Below are 16,264 nucleotides of genomic sequence, written 5' to 3' on the forward strand. Positions count from 1 at the left end.
CCGGGTTCGATTCCCAGCATCCCCTATGGTCCCCTGAGCACCACCAGGGGTAATTCCTGAGCACAGAGCCAGATGTAACCCCTGTGCATCACTGGGTGTGACCCAAAAAGCAAAAATAAATAAATAAGTAAAATAACCATATTTAAGCAAACTTTTCAAAGACAAAGGAGAGAAATAACCCATAATTTGCAATTGCATTCTCTTTATAACTAAAAGCTTTAGGAAGACAGAATGTGCTACTTGCTGATGAAGCTGATTCAAACTGTCAGCAACAATGACAAATGAACCAAAAATTCTGAACATCCAGGATCCTAATTAGATAATCATGTCTTCATTTCAGAGGGGAAAAAATTGTTAATCACTTCTAATTTATCTCAATTTTCTTAGTATCTGGCCACATAAATTTCTTAGAGTAACCGATACTAAAAATTATTTCTGCCAGATGTAGGGAAAGTTGAGTTAGTAGAGTGACTCAACTTCTAAGTCCATCTTATACTAATAATACCCAATGAGGCAAAATAAAGAAAAAGCCTAGTAATGTCTTTTTCTGTTTTTGAGGTGCTGGCATCAAACCAAGGGTCTCATGCATACAAGGCGAATGGGCTCCACAAGTGATTTCTGCATTCTCAGCTCTACACAGATTTTTTTTTGAATTTTTTTTTTTGCTTTTTGGGTCACACCCAGCGATGCTCAGGGGTTACTCCTGGCTCATGCACTCAGGAATTGCTCCTGGCAGTGCTTGGGGGACCATATGGGATGCTGGGAATCGAACCTGTGTCAGCCATGTTGGCTGTGTGCAAGGCAAACGCCCTACCTGCTTTGCTATCGCTCCAGCCCCAGCTCTACACAGATTTTTGAATTTGTAATTATGTTACTGGATGCGCTGACCACCCCTCCTTTTTAAGTATAGATTAAGGAGCACCAAGAACTCAGTACCCATATTGGGAAATGCAAAGAAACTTCACCTAAGTAATAAAGCTCCAGAACTGTGGGCTACAAAGAGGGATGGGCGGGAGAGAAAGAGGAGGGGAAAGAGGGTGGGAAGAAGGGAGAAAGGGGAAGGGAGAAAGAGAGAGAGGGAGAGGGGGAGAGGGGTAGAGAGAGAGAGAGAAAGAGAATTGAAACCTAACCATGAACAACTTTTTAACTGTGTATCGCAGTGATTCAATTAAAAAAAAAAAAAACCTGGGGGCTAAAAATAAAAAAAAAAGAGCTCCGTCGTGGCTGGAGACACAGGATGGAGGCCACAGCACTTGCCGTCGCACACTACTGAGCCCAGTTTTATCCTGAGCACAAAATTTGGGTGCCCAAGATCTGCCAGGAGCGATCCATGAATACTGAGTAAGGAGTAAGCCCTGAGCACTGCCACATAGAACCCTCCCTCCGCCTTCAGAAAAGAAATAAAAAGTGCTACCAGATACACATGCTTATAGTTGTATTTTTAAGTACTTGTCATGGAACTCAGGTCCTACCACATGCAATGCAAAAGCTATGTTCCCGGGCCGACAGATTATTTTTAATTAGTTATTTGATCATTTCCCTTTACAATCAATGCTATATGCTACCTTCTTTTTCTTTTCTGTTCTCTTGCAGAACCAGGGATCAAACCCAAAGTCTGGCATGATGTTTATTTTTTGACCCCATTACTGAGCTGCTGTACAATCTCCCCATCCCACAGAATGTTTTTGTTACTACAGTAAAAATTCTGAGAGTACCAGAGAACTATTGACCCCACTGGTGACTCACACTTCAATGTGGTTTGATTAACACAAATTAAAGGATCATCTTAAAGTGAATTTACAGTTTAATTTAAGGATAGTACTGCTTCAATAAATTTTTAATACCTATTACCCAAATAAACAAATACCAGAAATACTAACTGTAAAAAAAGGGAAAAAAAGGAAAAGAAAAAGAAAAAGCTTGGGATGTAGCTTAGTGGTAGAGAACTTGCCTTGCATGTGTAAGGTTCAAGGTTCAATCCCTAGCATCCCCCCCAAATATAAAAAGAAAGAGCAGAAAACAAACTTAAATTTAGAAATAATTTTTCCCAATTTCACAAACATGTTATGTACCATTTAACTAAATTTGTGAGTATTGATTAGATGGGCATAAAGGAAATTTCATCATTTTCAGAGAATAAAGATTAAGCTTAATTACAACAACAATGACCAGGTTTTATATAGCACTGTAGTACTGTCCTCCCGTTGTTCATCGATTTGCTCAAGCGGGCCCAGTAATATCTCCATTGTGTGACTTGTTAGAGTGTTTGGCATATTGAATACGTCACGGGTAGCTTGCCAGGCTTTACCGTGCAGGCGAGACACTATCGGTAGCTTGCCGGTCTCTCCAAGAGGGGCGGAGGAATCGAACTCGGGTCAGCCGGGCCGGCCGTGTGCAAGGCAAACACCCTACCCGCTGTGCTATCACTCCAGCCCAGGTATATAAAGTTTCATATTTTAATTTCTAGTACTCTCAGAATATTTACGGTAATAACAAAAACAATCTGCGCAATGGAGAAATAGTACAGCAGTCCAATCCCCAGCACCACCAGGAGGGATCACTGAGCACAGAGTCAGGAGAAAGTCCAAGGCACCCCCAAGCGTGGCCCCCAAACAAACAAAAATCACCACAATCTGTTTTTCATGTAAGGACTGATGTTAGGCCAATCCTATCTCTTTCTCTTGAAATTTGATTTTCTTTGTTTATTGACTGTGTGGCTGGGAATCAATCCACCAGACTCACGAATATGCAGATTGTGCTCGACCTCTGAGCCACATCCCCAGCTCTCAGTATTGTATGTCTGTTTGTTTTTGGACTATACCCAGCAGTGTTCAGGAACCACTCCTGGCAGACTCAAGAGAACATATGGGTTGTGGGGGAGCGAGCTCGGACTGGTCGTGTGCAAAGCAAGCACACCACCCGCTGTACTATCACTCTGGCCCCTTTCTTGGTATTTTAGTATAAAAATTCAGAACAAGTAAGTACACTTACCTTAAGTGATACTAATTTAGATAGATCACCTATCTGGGGTATATTATTGTCTGATAAATCAAGGTGCTGTAACGCTGTGCAGCAATTAATTTGTTCCATTGCCTATTAAAAAAGAAAAAGACCATCACATTATTTCGTGCACACAAAATCAGAGACATTATTACCAAGCACTACAAGGAGTGATCCCTGAGCAGAGAGGCAGAAGTAAACTCTGAACACCAGTGGGTATAGTTTAAACCACCCCAAACACCTCCCATACACCAAGTAATAACCTGATAGAGGTTACTATGTAGCAAGTTCCACTTTTATTATCCCTCTAACAGAAGGAAGTTGCCAAGGGCTCATATCCCAGATAGGGACAGTTTGAAGAAGCCTAGTGATGATATGTGACACTCAGTATAGCACAGAGGTCATAGTTAAAAGTGGGCCCAAACTTGGGGCGAGAGCCATAATACAGCAGGAAGGGCATTTGCCTTGCTCGAAGCCAACCCAGGTTTGATTCCCAGCATCCCATAACGTCCCCTGAGCACCACCAGAAGAAATTCCTGAGTGTAGAGCCACCTGATCATTGAAAGATGGAAAAAAGTTATTAACTTCATCTAGATTACAGCGCTACTAAGTGGTGAAAGAAGGACTAGAATCTGGGTTTCCTTATTTTTAAAACCATATATAAGGGCCAGAGAGATAGTACAGCAGGTAGGGCATTTGCTTTGCATGTAGTCAATAAGGGTTCAATCCCTAGCATCCTATATGGTCCCTTGAGCACCACCAGGAGTAATTCCCGAGCACAGAGCCAGAAGTAACCTCTGACCATCACTGGTGTGGCCCAAACTAAAAACAAAAAAAAATTTTAATAAAAATAAAACCATATATAATCTTCACTATACCTAAAGACATACTTAACCCTATTTTATTTGATGTAGTCTTCCTGGGACCAGAGAGATAGTCCAGTAAGTAAAGGCACTTGCCTTGAAAGCAGCTGACTCAGGTTCAATTCCCAGCATCCCATATGATCCCCCAGCACCACCAGGAGTAATTCCTGAGTACAGAGTCAGGAGTAACCCCTAAGCATCACTGGGTGTGACCCCAAAAATAAAAAAAAAATCCCTGGAGGTGCCCTAGCAATGGCAGAATGGCCTGGGTAATCCTGAGCATTCCACACCTTCACCCGCTGGCATGGAAGTGCTGGGAGTTGGCTGAGAAAGACTAAGAAAGACTCAACACCACCTGGAGGCCAAAATAAATACAAAAAAAAAAGAATGGGCTGGAGCAATAGCACAGCGGGTAGGGAGTTTGCCTTGCACGAGGCTGACCTGGGTTCGAGCCATAGCATCCCATATGGTCCCCCAAGCACCACGAGGAGTAATACCTGAGTGCAGAGCCAGGAGTAACCCCTGAGCATCTATGGGTGCGAGCCAAAAAAAACAAAAAAAACAAAAAAAAAAAAAAAAAAAAAAAACCTTGCTATAAACATGGAAACATAAAAAAAAAAAAGCATTTGGAAAGCTGAAATGACAGTACAGCAGGCACAGTGCTTGTTCTGCATGTGACTGACCAGGGTTTGAACCCCAGCACTACAAATGATTCCCTGAGCCCCACCAGAAGTGATCCATGAGCACAGAGCCAGGAGTAAGTCCTGAGAACTGCTGGGTGTAGCCTAAAAACCAAACAAAAAATATTTTTAAAATAATAATTATTATTATATATATAATTTTGCATATGTTTCAAGTGAGTGGGGTTTGATTTGCTTTTTTTTTTGTTACTTTTGCTTGCCAGGCTCTCCGAGAGGGGCGGAGGAATCGAACCCAGCTCATCCGGGCTGGCTGCGCGGAAGGTAAATGCCCTACTGCTGTGCTATCGCTCCAGAGTGGAGCGATAGCACAGCGGTAGGGTGTTTGCCGTGCACGCAGTCAACATGGCCGACCCGAGTTCTATTCCTCCGCCCCTCTGAGAGAGCCCGGCAAGCTACCGAGAGTATCTCGCCCGCACGGCAGAGCCTGGCAAGCTCCCCGTGACATATTAGATATGCCAGACACAGTAACAACAAAGTCTCCAATGGAGACGTTACTGGGCCCACTCGAGCAAATTGATGAACAACGGGAGGGCCTTTACCTTTTTTTGTTGTTGTTGTTTTGGTTTTTATTTTGCTTTTTGGGTCACACTCAAAGATGCTCATGATTATTCCTGGCTCTGCACTCAGGAATTACTTACATGGTGCTCAGGAGACCATATAGGATGCTGGGAATCAAACCTAGGTTGGCCATGTACAAGGCAAACTCCCTACCTGCTGTACTATCACTCTGGCCCCAGGTTTTTGGTTGTTTTGTTTTATGTTTTTTAAACTTTTGGACCACACCTCAAGTGTGCTGCTGGGGGGTCAGGGTGCAGAGGAGCTACCCCCTGCTTTAGGTGAAAGTTTGCTCCCAGCTGTGCCACGGTCACCACACGGTGCATGGCATCAATAGCTCCAGAGCTTTTAGACCATCTTCCCCACCTCCACCACCACAACTCTAGGTGCTCTTGCTGTTTCTCAGAGAGAAAAGTGGCATCTGGGATCAAACCAGGGTTAGCCTCAAGCAGGACAAGTGTCTTAACCCCTGGACTAACTCTCTAGTCCCTCAGAGTGAGTTTTTTTAAGTTTGTATTAACTAGTAGTATCCCTGAGCAATTTGGAGACGTTACTGGTGCCTGCTCGAGCAAATCGATGAACAACGGAAGGACTGTGCTACAGTGCTACTTATTTCTATATTTCTGCATTGGGGAGGGAGGGGTACACACCCAGCAATGCTTGTGGCTCTGCACTCAGGAATCACTCCTGGCAGTGCTCAGCGAAGCATATGGGATGCCAGACATGGAACCAGGGTCGGCCACAAGCAAGGCAAACACCCAACCCTCTGCACTGTTGCTCCAGCCTCTTCCTACTTCTTTAATTTTTTTTTGTTTTAATGAAACTTTTGCAAATTAAAAAAAATAATAATTTCTAAAAACCAGAAGTACTTCACCTTGAGATTATTTCCTGCCAAGTTCAGCCATTCCAAATGTACCAGTTCTTTCAGTCCTTCCACATAGCCAATACTATTATGAGGCAAATTTAACACCCGGAGTTGGGTCAGTTTAGCCACACCCATCATCCGCACCAGCCGATTATTAGCCACTGACAACTATGGAAAGCAAACATATCATTATTCCAAGAAAAAGTTGCGTGTACATATAAAACTTCATAAGCATGCTGAAAGTAGACTATAGACCAAACATGATTGCCACTCAATGCCTCTTTTGCAAGCCACAACACCCAAAAGGAGAGAGAGAACAAAAGGGAGTGTCCTGCCACAGAGGCAGGGTGGGATGGGGGGATGGGGGTGGGAGGGATACTGGGATCTGTGGTGGTGGGAAATGGGCACTGGTGGAGGGATGGGTGTTTGATCATTGTATAACTGAAACCCAAGCACAAAAATTTGTAAGTCTACAACGGTACCTCATGGTGTCTCACTGATAAAAAATATATATATATAAAACTTCATATTAGGGTGGTTAAAAAACATTTAATGTACAAACATTGCCAAATATACAAACTTAGCTTGAACTTTTCATATATATTATCTAAACATTATTTGGTGTCATTATTAGTTTATTATTATTGCTGTTCCAATCATGGAAAAATACAGATAAAGCTGAACAATCTGGTTTCCTTCTACTACTATAGAGAACACATTTTTAACACAGAAACTATTTCAGAAATGTAAGGTCCATAAAAATAGTGTCCTGCACTGGATGATCTCACTTTTCTATAGCATACAAGGGAATGCAAGATATCAAAGCAGGGATACCCAGATTATTCTGGACTCTAAATCACAGAAATGTGGACAGGGGAGGAAAGATACTGAGGGAAAGATACTGAGAGGCAGACAGGAGGTAACGGGCAAAAGCAAGGGCCTGGGTATATCATGTTGAATCACAAGTCAGAAACACCGTAAAGCACAAGATCCGAACTACAACCAAATTTTAAAACATGTCTATCAAGGAAGGAGGCATGCTCGTCGGTGAGAGGGAAACTGGGGACATTGGTGGAGGGACTGTAACCCTGTATGCCTGAAACTCCACTATGAACAACTTTGCAAATCACAATATTGGTTTTAATAAAGAAATATTGTTTAAAATAGGATCTTTGTACGAAATCAGTCAAAATCTAGAACAGTGCCAGGCACATAACAAGGGCCCAATAAACATGTGCTGAATCAATCAATGAGCCTATTATGAGATAAGATGTTTTCTAGAACAGTAGTTTGTAAAAATAACACAATGACAGTATTTTGTCAACATACAGTATTTTCAATGGGGCGGAGAGATAGTACAGCAGGTAGGGTGCTTGCCCAACACAAAGGGTTCCAGCCCCAGCATCTCATATGGTCCCTCACGTACCACCAGGAGTGATTCCTGAGTGCAAAGCCACAAGTAACCAGAACATTGCCAAGTGTGGCCCAAGAAACAAAACAAAACAAAAACGAAACAAAACCAAAACGTTTTCTTTTTTAACAATGTTTTTCCTAGCAAATATCAGGAAAGAGAACTACCATTACCAAGATAAGAAATATCATTTAATACGTAGGGGAACATTTACTGCTTTCCAGACCTAGAAAGCTACTTTCTGCTGGATTATTTTATTGTTTTGTTGTTTAATGATAATAAAATGGTCCTACATAACTATTTCCCCAAATAATGATACCAACCTGTATTAATCTTCTGTATTTCTCAAGATTTTCCAGTTTAATAATTTGATTTTTATCCAGAATCAAAGTATGAATATCAACTTCACAGGGTAAGTTTGGACTTAATTTCTGTAGTCCCTGGCCTGACCAATTTACCACTGATCCTTTAAAAGAGAAGGGAAATTATTAATAAATACTGGAGCATAAGGATGGAATTATACTCATAAAAATCCCTGTACAATGATAGTCAGGAAACACTGAAGCATATTATATATCAAGATTTAAAAACTAAAGCAATCGAACTTAAAATGACCAGACTGAAATTATTCACTTTCTCCCAGTTATATCAAATTCAAACCAGATCTGCAATATTCTTCTCAAGCTTCAATAATTCTCTGGAATTCCTCACATTAACCTCCAGATTCTGCACCAAGATAATAACACAAAAAATATATGGAACTAACCTTTCAACCTGCTTACAACCCAAGTACCAGTAAAGTGTTCAATTTTGAAAATCACAGCTCAGTTGACTGAGATACAAAATGAGAATACACTTAATTCATTAAATTGATGTAGGTATGAAAAAAGAAACTATATGAATCCAATATTTACCCATTTCAGGCATCAGACACCCAACAAGCCACTTTAGTGTAACACATGTTCAAATCTGAGCTCCACTATTATTCACTGCGCTGAGGACCACTGCGCTGAGGACCAATTACAGATTTGGGGGGGCTGAGTAAAGCAGGGTTTCATTTGTCTTTTTTTTTTGTTTGGGGACACCCCCAGAGGTGTTCAGGACCTACTCCAGGCTCAATGCTCAGGGATCATTCTAGGCGATGTTCAGCGGGGACCATCTGGGGTGCTGGACATCTAATCCAGGTTAGCCATGTGCAAAACAAGCACTCTACCCGCTGTATAAAAAAAGGAGTTTTTTTTCACTTAGTAAAATGTGATTGGAAATAACGCCTATCTTAAAAGGTTTGGAACATGAAATAGCGTATGAAAAGCACTCCCAACAGCGACTATTTCACAAAACGCGTTCCACCTGTCAACTGCTATCTTTGTCTACAGAGAACCAGGTGGGCTGGGGAGGTGGAGCTTACCAGAAGCAGCTGCAGGGGGCCGGGCACAGACAAACTGCCAATTTCTATTTTGTTGCCAGATTAAGATTGCTGCGAGAAATAATCAAAGGGGCTTGCACACCTGAAGGGTTTCAATGTTTGTTTGTGTGTTTGTTTCCTATTGCCTAACGGCTCCCTGCAGTTGAGGGGTGAGGGATGCTCTGAGAAGTTGATGAAATCTCCGTTCTGGACCAACCAAAACGCACAACCTTTGTTCACAACTCCAAAGGGGTCGTCGGACCCCCAAGGGGCTAGCGGCCCGCAGGTAGAGTCTGACCTTCCCTGTGGACACAGGCCTCCACCCTCGGCCCTAGCCCGACCCAGACCACTGCTGCCGAGCCTGGAGCCGTAACCAAAACAAAGGCGCTGGGCTCGCCCCCGGTGGCTCCTAGCCAAGGCGGCACAACTCCCGTGCTCGGCGCAGGCAGCTTCAACACCCGAGCCCAGGACCCCGTCTGCAGAAAGAAAGGCGGGTTCGAGGAGAATTGCGGATTCGAGGTCACCCCGCTGCCTCTGCATCACCGGACACTTGCAAGAAGGGGCTCCACGTCAGTTTGGGGAGCTCTGTTTGAGAGACGGTTTCGGAACGTACTTGGACCCCTACTGGGGAAAGAGGTCGCGAGAAGCCAAAGGGGCAGACGCTGCTGCTTCCACTTGGGTACCAGGAACCCAAAACTAAAGCTAGGACAGGTCAACTCCTTCTGAAACCCACCGCCCGGCCAGTCTCCGGAGCGCGGGAGCCGGGGCGCCCGGCCTCGCAAAGGCTCCTGGGTGCTGTAGTCCCCTCCGCTCCGGACTAACTCCGGAACTGCAGAGCAGGGCCGCACTAAGGACTACAACTCCCAGAGGGCAGCGCGCCTCCGCGACGCCCACGACCCCCTCGAAAGAATTGGTTTAGAACTGCACCCCGAAAACCAGGCTTCATCTCGCCACCAAGCTACTACTTCATTCAGCTTCAGGGAGTGAACCCGGGGACCCAGGGATGGAAATAGTCTCACCTTCTCCAGGAGGCAAAGCCGCGTCGACGCGCGCCACCGCCATACTTCCCGCTTGCTAATAATGCCAAGCAACCGACCTCCAGCCGCTCTGTACTTCTTGTAGTCGGGAAGAGGAAACCGGAAACTACAACTCCCAGCATGCACTGGCACCCTGACACCCAATTAGGCGTAGGCAGCCAATTGGCTTGCAAAGCTAGGGTTAGAATTCCCGGTGCGCTCAGGAGCCCTGCTGAAGTCTCAGGTGTCACCTGGTCAGTGAATTGTACTGCTGGCTGATCATTTCACTCTCTTTTTCAGGTCCTCGCGAAATTTGACGCTTGTACCATCTGGATGATTATAGGTTGTTATTTAATACAAACCGAATTTGAGAGCTCATTGCCAGAAGTCTATTGGATGCTGTCTGACAATTCTGAATAAGTTGCAAGACTTAATCTGTACGATAGGAAACACCAGGCCAATCTTATAGGATTAATTAAAGAAAGCTGAAACACCTTTTATATATTACTTTTAAGTGGTTGTTCTTGAACATTTAGCAGAACTCTTTAATTTTTTTAATTGAATCACTATGAGATAGACCCTTACAAAGCTGTTTATAATTAGATTTCAGTCTTACAGTGTTGAACACCCATCCCTCCACCAGTGTACACTTGCCAGCACCAGTGTCCCCAGTTTCCCTCCCATCACCCTTCCCCATGGCAGTATGACTGGCACTTTTCTGCTCCTTCTCTCTCTCTCTCTCTCTCTCTCTCTCTCTCTCTCTCTCTCTCTCTCTCTCATACTGTTGTTTACAATACAGATACTGAAAGGTTATCAGAAATATCCCTTTGCCTACTTTTAACACTCAGTTCCTGTACAACGTGATCATCTCCAGCTATTATTTTGGCAGAACTTTTGACCTAGGTACCAACCTACAATCTTTACAGCGTTTACAAAATGTGCTTATTCTCCATTACAATTGGGCATGAGGGATGGTTCTTTTACAGGGATGGTTCATGTTACAAAATGCTCTTATTCTCCAGACAAAAAAATTACAATGCATAACTTGAAGTCTATAAGATTTCACTATGAATAGGCAATGCATTTTGATTGAAATCCTAGTGTGATTATAAGTATAAATTCAGTAAGATTTCAAGGACTGTAGAAAGAAAGGGTAACTGCAGATTCAGGAGAAACTTGAAAGTTAAACAGAACCAGGGCCTAAAAGACAGGCAGACCCTAAATAGCTTAGTGGAAAATGAAAATACATCAGCATGGTCTGGAAGTGGGAGTGGGTTATAGGAAGGTGGAAGTGAGAAACGAAGCTAAAAACATTACAGCTGAGCATAGGGGGTTCTAATTTCTATCACCCAGTCCTCATGCAACATTTATTCTAAATACCCCTTTTTCTTTTTTAACTAAAGTGATTTGAAGTAGTTTCCATATTATTGTTACATGCTTAAAATGCTCTTCCATCATCTACACCACCAGTGTTAAAAACCCTTCACCACTGTCCCAAGGTCCTTTCTGCCCTCTTTCATCCTCCTATACACACACACACACACACACACACACTTTGCAACCTCAGTTGGCTGTTCTGTTGGCAATGGGTTTTGTGAACAAATCTCTTTTGTGAACAAAAGTCCTTTCTTAAACAGCAATGTTCAATGCTCAAGGTTACCCCTGACTCTGTGCCTAGGAATCACTCCAGCAATGTATGGGGGGGCCATTTGGGATGATCATGCAGGGATTGAACCTGCATCAGCAGCATGCAAAGCAAGCACCTTACCCACTAAGTGCTCCAGCCCCTATCTTTCCTTTTTTTTTTAAGCTTTTATTTCTAATGGTTGTAGTCTGAAGATAAATTGCCTAGTTCTGAAGACCGAACTAACACTTTTTTTTTCATTTTTTCCCATAACCAGGAGACATCTCCCTTATATAGAAAACTCAGTCTTTACATGGAGATGTAAGAACAAAGCAAGCCTGAATGGCTGCTTCCTGCTGACATCAGAATGATGAGTATCTCTTTAGTCAAGGTGGGAGAAAGGGCTTACCAGTTTCTCTGATTTAGCAAGATCATCTCCCTACTTGGGAAGGGGCATCCTGGAAGTCCAGACAGTATGTGAGGAGCACAGTTTCTGAAAGTTTATAGCAATAGAATAATCAGATTGTCCGTTTCATCTGACTTGAGACCTTGAGAAGAGCCAAATGATAGGTTTTATTGAGAGGCAAAGCTCTTCAAAGGAGCCGCCAAATGTTCCTGAGAGCCATCCCTCATGCCCAAAGGAGCCATCTTCCTTTCAAAACCACACCACAAGAGTTGGAGCCATAGTGTAGCAGGTAGGACACTTGTCTTGCACACAGCTGACCTAGGTTTAATACCTGGCAGCATATATGGTTCCCCAAGCCCAGCAGGACTGATCCCTGAGGGCAGAGCTAGGAGAAAGCCCTGAGCACCACCAGGTGTGACCTCAAAACAAAAAATAAAATTACACCACAAAAAAACATTCTTTAGCTGAGATTAGTACCAGGAATTTTACTCCATGGCTTGAAGGCCAACCACACATGCTAGGGGAAAAGGGAGCTCAGATAGAGAAGGGAACACCAAATAAAGGGTGTTGGGAGGATCCTCCCAGGATGGGAGAAGCATGCCAAAAGTAGACTATAGACCAAACATGATTGCCACCCATTGTCTCTTTTGCAAACCACAACACCCAATAAGAGAGAGAGAACAAAAGGGAATGCCCTGCCACAGAGGCAGGGTGGGATGGGGAGGATGGGGGGTGGGAGGAATACTGGGATCCGTGGTGGTGGGAAATGGGCACTGGTGGAGGAATGGGTATTTGATCATCGTATAATTGAAACCCAAGCACAAAAATTTGTAAGTCTGCAACAGTACCTCATGATGTCTCGGTCATGGTCATGGTCCTCCCGTTGTTCATCGATTTGCTCGAGCGGGCCCAGTAACGTCTCCATCATGAGACTTGTTGTTACTGTGTTTGGCATATCGAATACGTCACGGGTAGCTTGCCAGGCTCTTGGAGAGGGGCGGAGGAATCAAACTCGGGTCAGCCATGTTGGCCACTTGTAAGGCAAACGCCCTACCGCTGTGCTATCACTCTAGCCCTCTCACTAATAAAATTTAAAAAAAAAAAAACATTCTTTTGTAGAGTTAGAAGATGGCTCATATGACTGAAGCATGTGTTTTGCATGTCAGAACCTTTTTTAAAAAAAAATTAAGGTATTCTTTTGTGCTTTAGATACAGCTTTTAAGTTAAAAACAAATTGTTGGCATATATGCTGCCCGAGCTTGTGCTACTTGCATGTGCTGCTTGTGCCTTCGTGGTCGAGCACATGTGATGTCTGATCATGTGTTGCCCGCATCTCCCCTCTTGAGATGTGTACTTTTATGCTTTCGTATCTAATTCTGGTATGTGTGTAGAGGCTCTCTCCATCCTTGGAGAAGCCCACTTTCTCTCTTGAGTACCCCTCTCTCTCTCTCTCTCTCTCTCTCTGTGTGTGTGTGTATGTCTCTCTCTCTCCCCCTCCACACCTTAAAAAACCCTCTAAATAAAATCTATTTATGTCAGAAAAAAATAATAAAAAAATAAAAACAAATTGTTACATGTTAAATTGCTTCATCTTAGGGATCACTATGACAATGATAGTTGGAAGGGATGATTCTGGACAGGAGATGTGTGCTAAAAGTGGGTAAAGGACCAAACATGATGGCCTCTATGTATATGTTATTGCAAACCATAATGCCCAAAAGGAGATGAAAAGGGACTGCCAGAGAGCAGGCTGGGGGTGAGGGTAGGAGATGGCAGGAGGGATACTGGGGACATTGGTAGTGGAAATTGTATACTGGTGGAGGTATGGGGTGTTGAAACATTGTATAAATGAAACCCAATCTTGAAACCGTATCTCATAATAATCCAATTGAAAAATAACTAAATAAATTTTAATCAGCTAATTTTTAAAAACCACATAGATATTTCCATGAAGTAAATTAGTGGGAGTGTCTGGGAATCAATGAAGACATTTCCAAGGGGCTGGAGCGATAGTACAGCAGGTAGGGCATTTGCCTGGCATGTGGCCAACCTGGGTTCAATTCCCAGCATCCCACATGGTCCCCTGAGCACGACCAGGAGTAATTACTGAGTGCAGAGTCAGTAGTAACCCTTGTGCATTTTTGGGTGTGACCCAAAAAGCCAAAAAAAAAGGACATTTCCAATGTCTTTATTAAAAATAAAAACTTTTAAAAAATGTATTGAAAAAATTTAAAAATTAAATAAATAAATAAATAGTTTCATCTGTATATATTCTGCACATTTTCATCAGTTTAGAGTATTCCAATTACCAACACTATGAACTGACACGATGACACTTTTGGACATGCCGAGTCCCATGAGAGACTTTATTTCCTTCTTATCAGCACAGCTTACCTCACCCCTATAAGAGCAGACCACCCTGACTCAGGGCTCCCTGTGTAATTTACCTGCTCACTGCTACCGGCATGATCTAAGTGAAAACAGAAGAACAGTTTCTTATTCCCTGATCTAATTTCCCCCTGGAAATTCAACATTTGAGGGCCACCATAATTTGACCCCACACTCCTTCCCACCATTCATTTCTCTAATTTTTGTCTCATGTTTTTGAGAGAATGATAAAAACAAACGGTTTCAAAAAGGTCAAACTGCTCATAGAACAAGGATGAATTGAAAAGTAATACAGTGGAAGGAAGGAGACTTGTAATAGTGGATGCTAACCTTTAACAGAACAATTTCGAGAGTATTATTTACAAGTCTAGATAACATAAAGTTAAGGGACTAAGTAGCCAGGAAACTAGAACGTCATTGAATAGTGCAATTTATCTTGACAAAACAAGGAGAGTTTATTAAATAAGGTAAGAATTTACCCTTTAAGGAAGTAAATATAATTTCCAAAGTTTTAAAACTAAAAAGTTGTTAATATACACAATGTTGACACTCATCTAAAGAAACATAGTAGGGGAAGTACTAACTCCCAAAGGCAATAGAAACAAAGAGCAGAAGAACTGATCCTTAGTAGGAAACTGACCACTTAAGGGAGGGGACAGGTCAGGGAAGGACCCACTGCCACTGTGATAGACAGACGTGGCCACTCTGGACCGGTGCTAGGTTTTGAAAGGAGGTAAAGTGAGATGCATGATACCCTCTCAGTAACAATATAGTAAACCATTGTGCCTAAAAAGGGGGTAGGGGAGATAAAAATAAAAGTGCCTGCCATAGAGGCAGGCTGGGGACAGGAGGGAAACCAGGGACATTGGTGGAAGGATGTTGACACTGGTGATGGGATTGGTGTTGAAACAACATTGTGTGCCTGACACTGAATCATGAATAACTTCGTGACTTTGTCATTCATTATGATTGAATACATTTTTTAATTTAGAAAAAAAATTGTGAAAGTGTAAAGATTTTGAAAATATGCCTTTTAGGGAGTTGGGGGGGGAGGAGAAAGAGGCACATGTGGCAGTGCTTTGGGGGACCTTGCCGTTGTAGAAATCCACACCAAAAAGACTGGGAAAAACCAAGTAGCATGCCTTGAAAAGTGGAAAAACACTGGATATTACACCAGCCAACCCAGTGGAGCACGGGCTGCTGAACTGGGCTCCGAACAAAGGCAAGAGCTACTTTGATAGAATATCTAATAGTAAATGGGCATTTGCATATGGGAGAGTACAGGAGCAGAAATTCCCAAGTGCAAATGTGCTTTTGCAAAGCAGGGTCTAGACCACCTCAGAGACACAAGCTCATTTGGCACATCTACCAAGATGACAAAGCAGGGCTAGGACCATCTCAGGGACATCCAGAATGTACTCCATGGCTATGTTTTGTCTCTCAGACTCAGCCACCCTCTAGCCTGCTTGAAGTAGCCTATTTGAAATATGGGGAGGGGTCTTTTTTTTTTCCATTAGGGTCAGGGGTTGAACACAGGGCTCCTGCTTACAATAGTTGTGCTCTAATGAATCATCTCCCTGTTCCATAAAAAAGGTACCATATATTGTGACCTGACAGAAAGAATAGGGGTTAAGAAGTCTGTCTTGCCAAATAAAGGGTGATGAAAAATGGGCACTGGTGGAGGGATGGGTATTTGATCGTTGTATAATCGAAACCCAAACACAAAAATTTGTAAGTCTACAACTGTACCTCATGGTGTTTGACTAATAAAAAAAAAAAAAAAGTCTGCCTTGGGGCTGAAGCGATAGCACAGCGGGTAGGGCGTTTGCCCTGCACGCGGCCAACCTGGATTCAATTTCCAGTATCTCATGTGGTCCCCCGAGCACCGCCAGGAGTGCAGAGCCAGGAGCAATCCCTGCGCATCGCCCGGTGTGACCCAAATAGCAAAAAAAAAAAAAAAAAAAAAAAAAAAAAGAAGTCTGCCTTAAGCACAACCAATCCTGGTTTGCTTCCTGGCACTACCAGGAGTT

At 43.0% G+C, this 16,264-nt stretch overlaps 1 protein-coding gene across 1 annotated transcript in view; it reads right to left on the reverse strand.

Moving 5' to 3' along the window:
* The window catches only part of CEP97 (centrosomal protein 97), a 34,092-nt gene extending 24,159 nt beyond the window's left edge, over positions 1–9,933 (reverse strand). Inside the window, exons 1-4 of the mRNA XM_056109234.1 lie at positions 9,820–9,933; positions 7,719–7,861; positions 5,994–6,152; positions 2,992–3,093 (exon numbers count right to left, since the gene is read on the reverse strand). Coding sequence (XP_055965209.1) covers positions 2,992–3,093; positions 5,994–6,152; positions 7,719–7,861; positions 9,820–9,862 — 447 coding nt within the window. The 5' untranslated portion in view covers positions 9,863–9,933. The remainder of the gene's footprint in view (positions 1–2,991; positions 3,094–5,993; positions 6,153–7,718; positions 7,862–9,819) is intronic.
* Between the last annotated feature and the right edge of the window lie 6,331 nt (positions 9,934–16,264).

The sequence above is a fragment of the Sorex fumeus genome, unplaced genomic scaffold (genome assembly GCF_029834395.1).
Source record: "Sorex fumeus unplaced genomic scaffold, SorFum_2.1 ptg000265l, whole genome shotgun sequence".
NCBI classification, from domain to species: Eukaryota; Metazoa; Chordata; class Mammalia; order Eulipotyphla; family Soricidae; genus Sorex; species Sorex fumeus.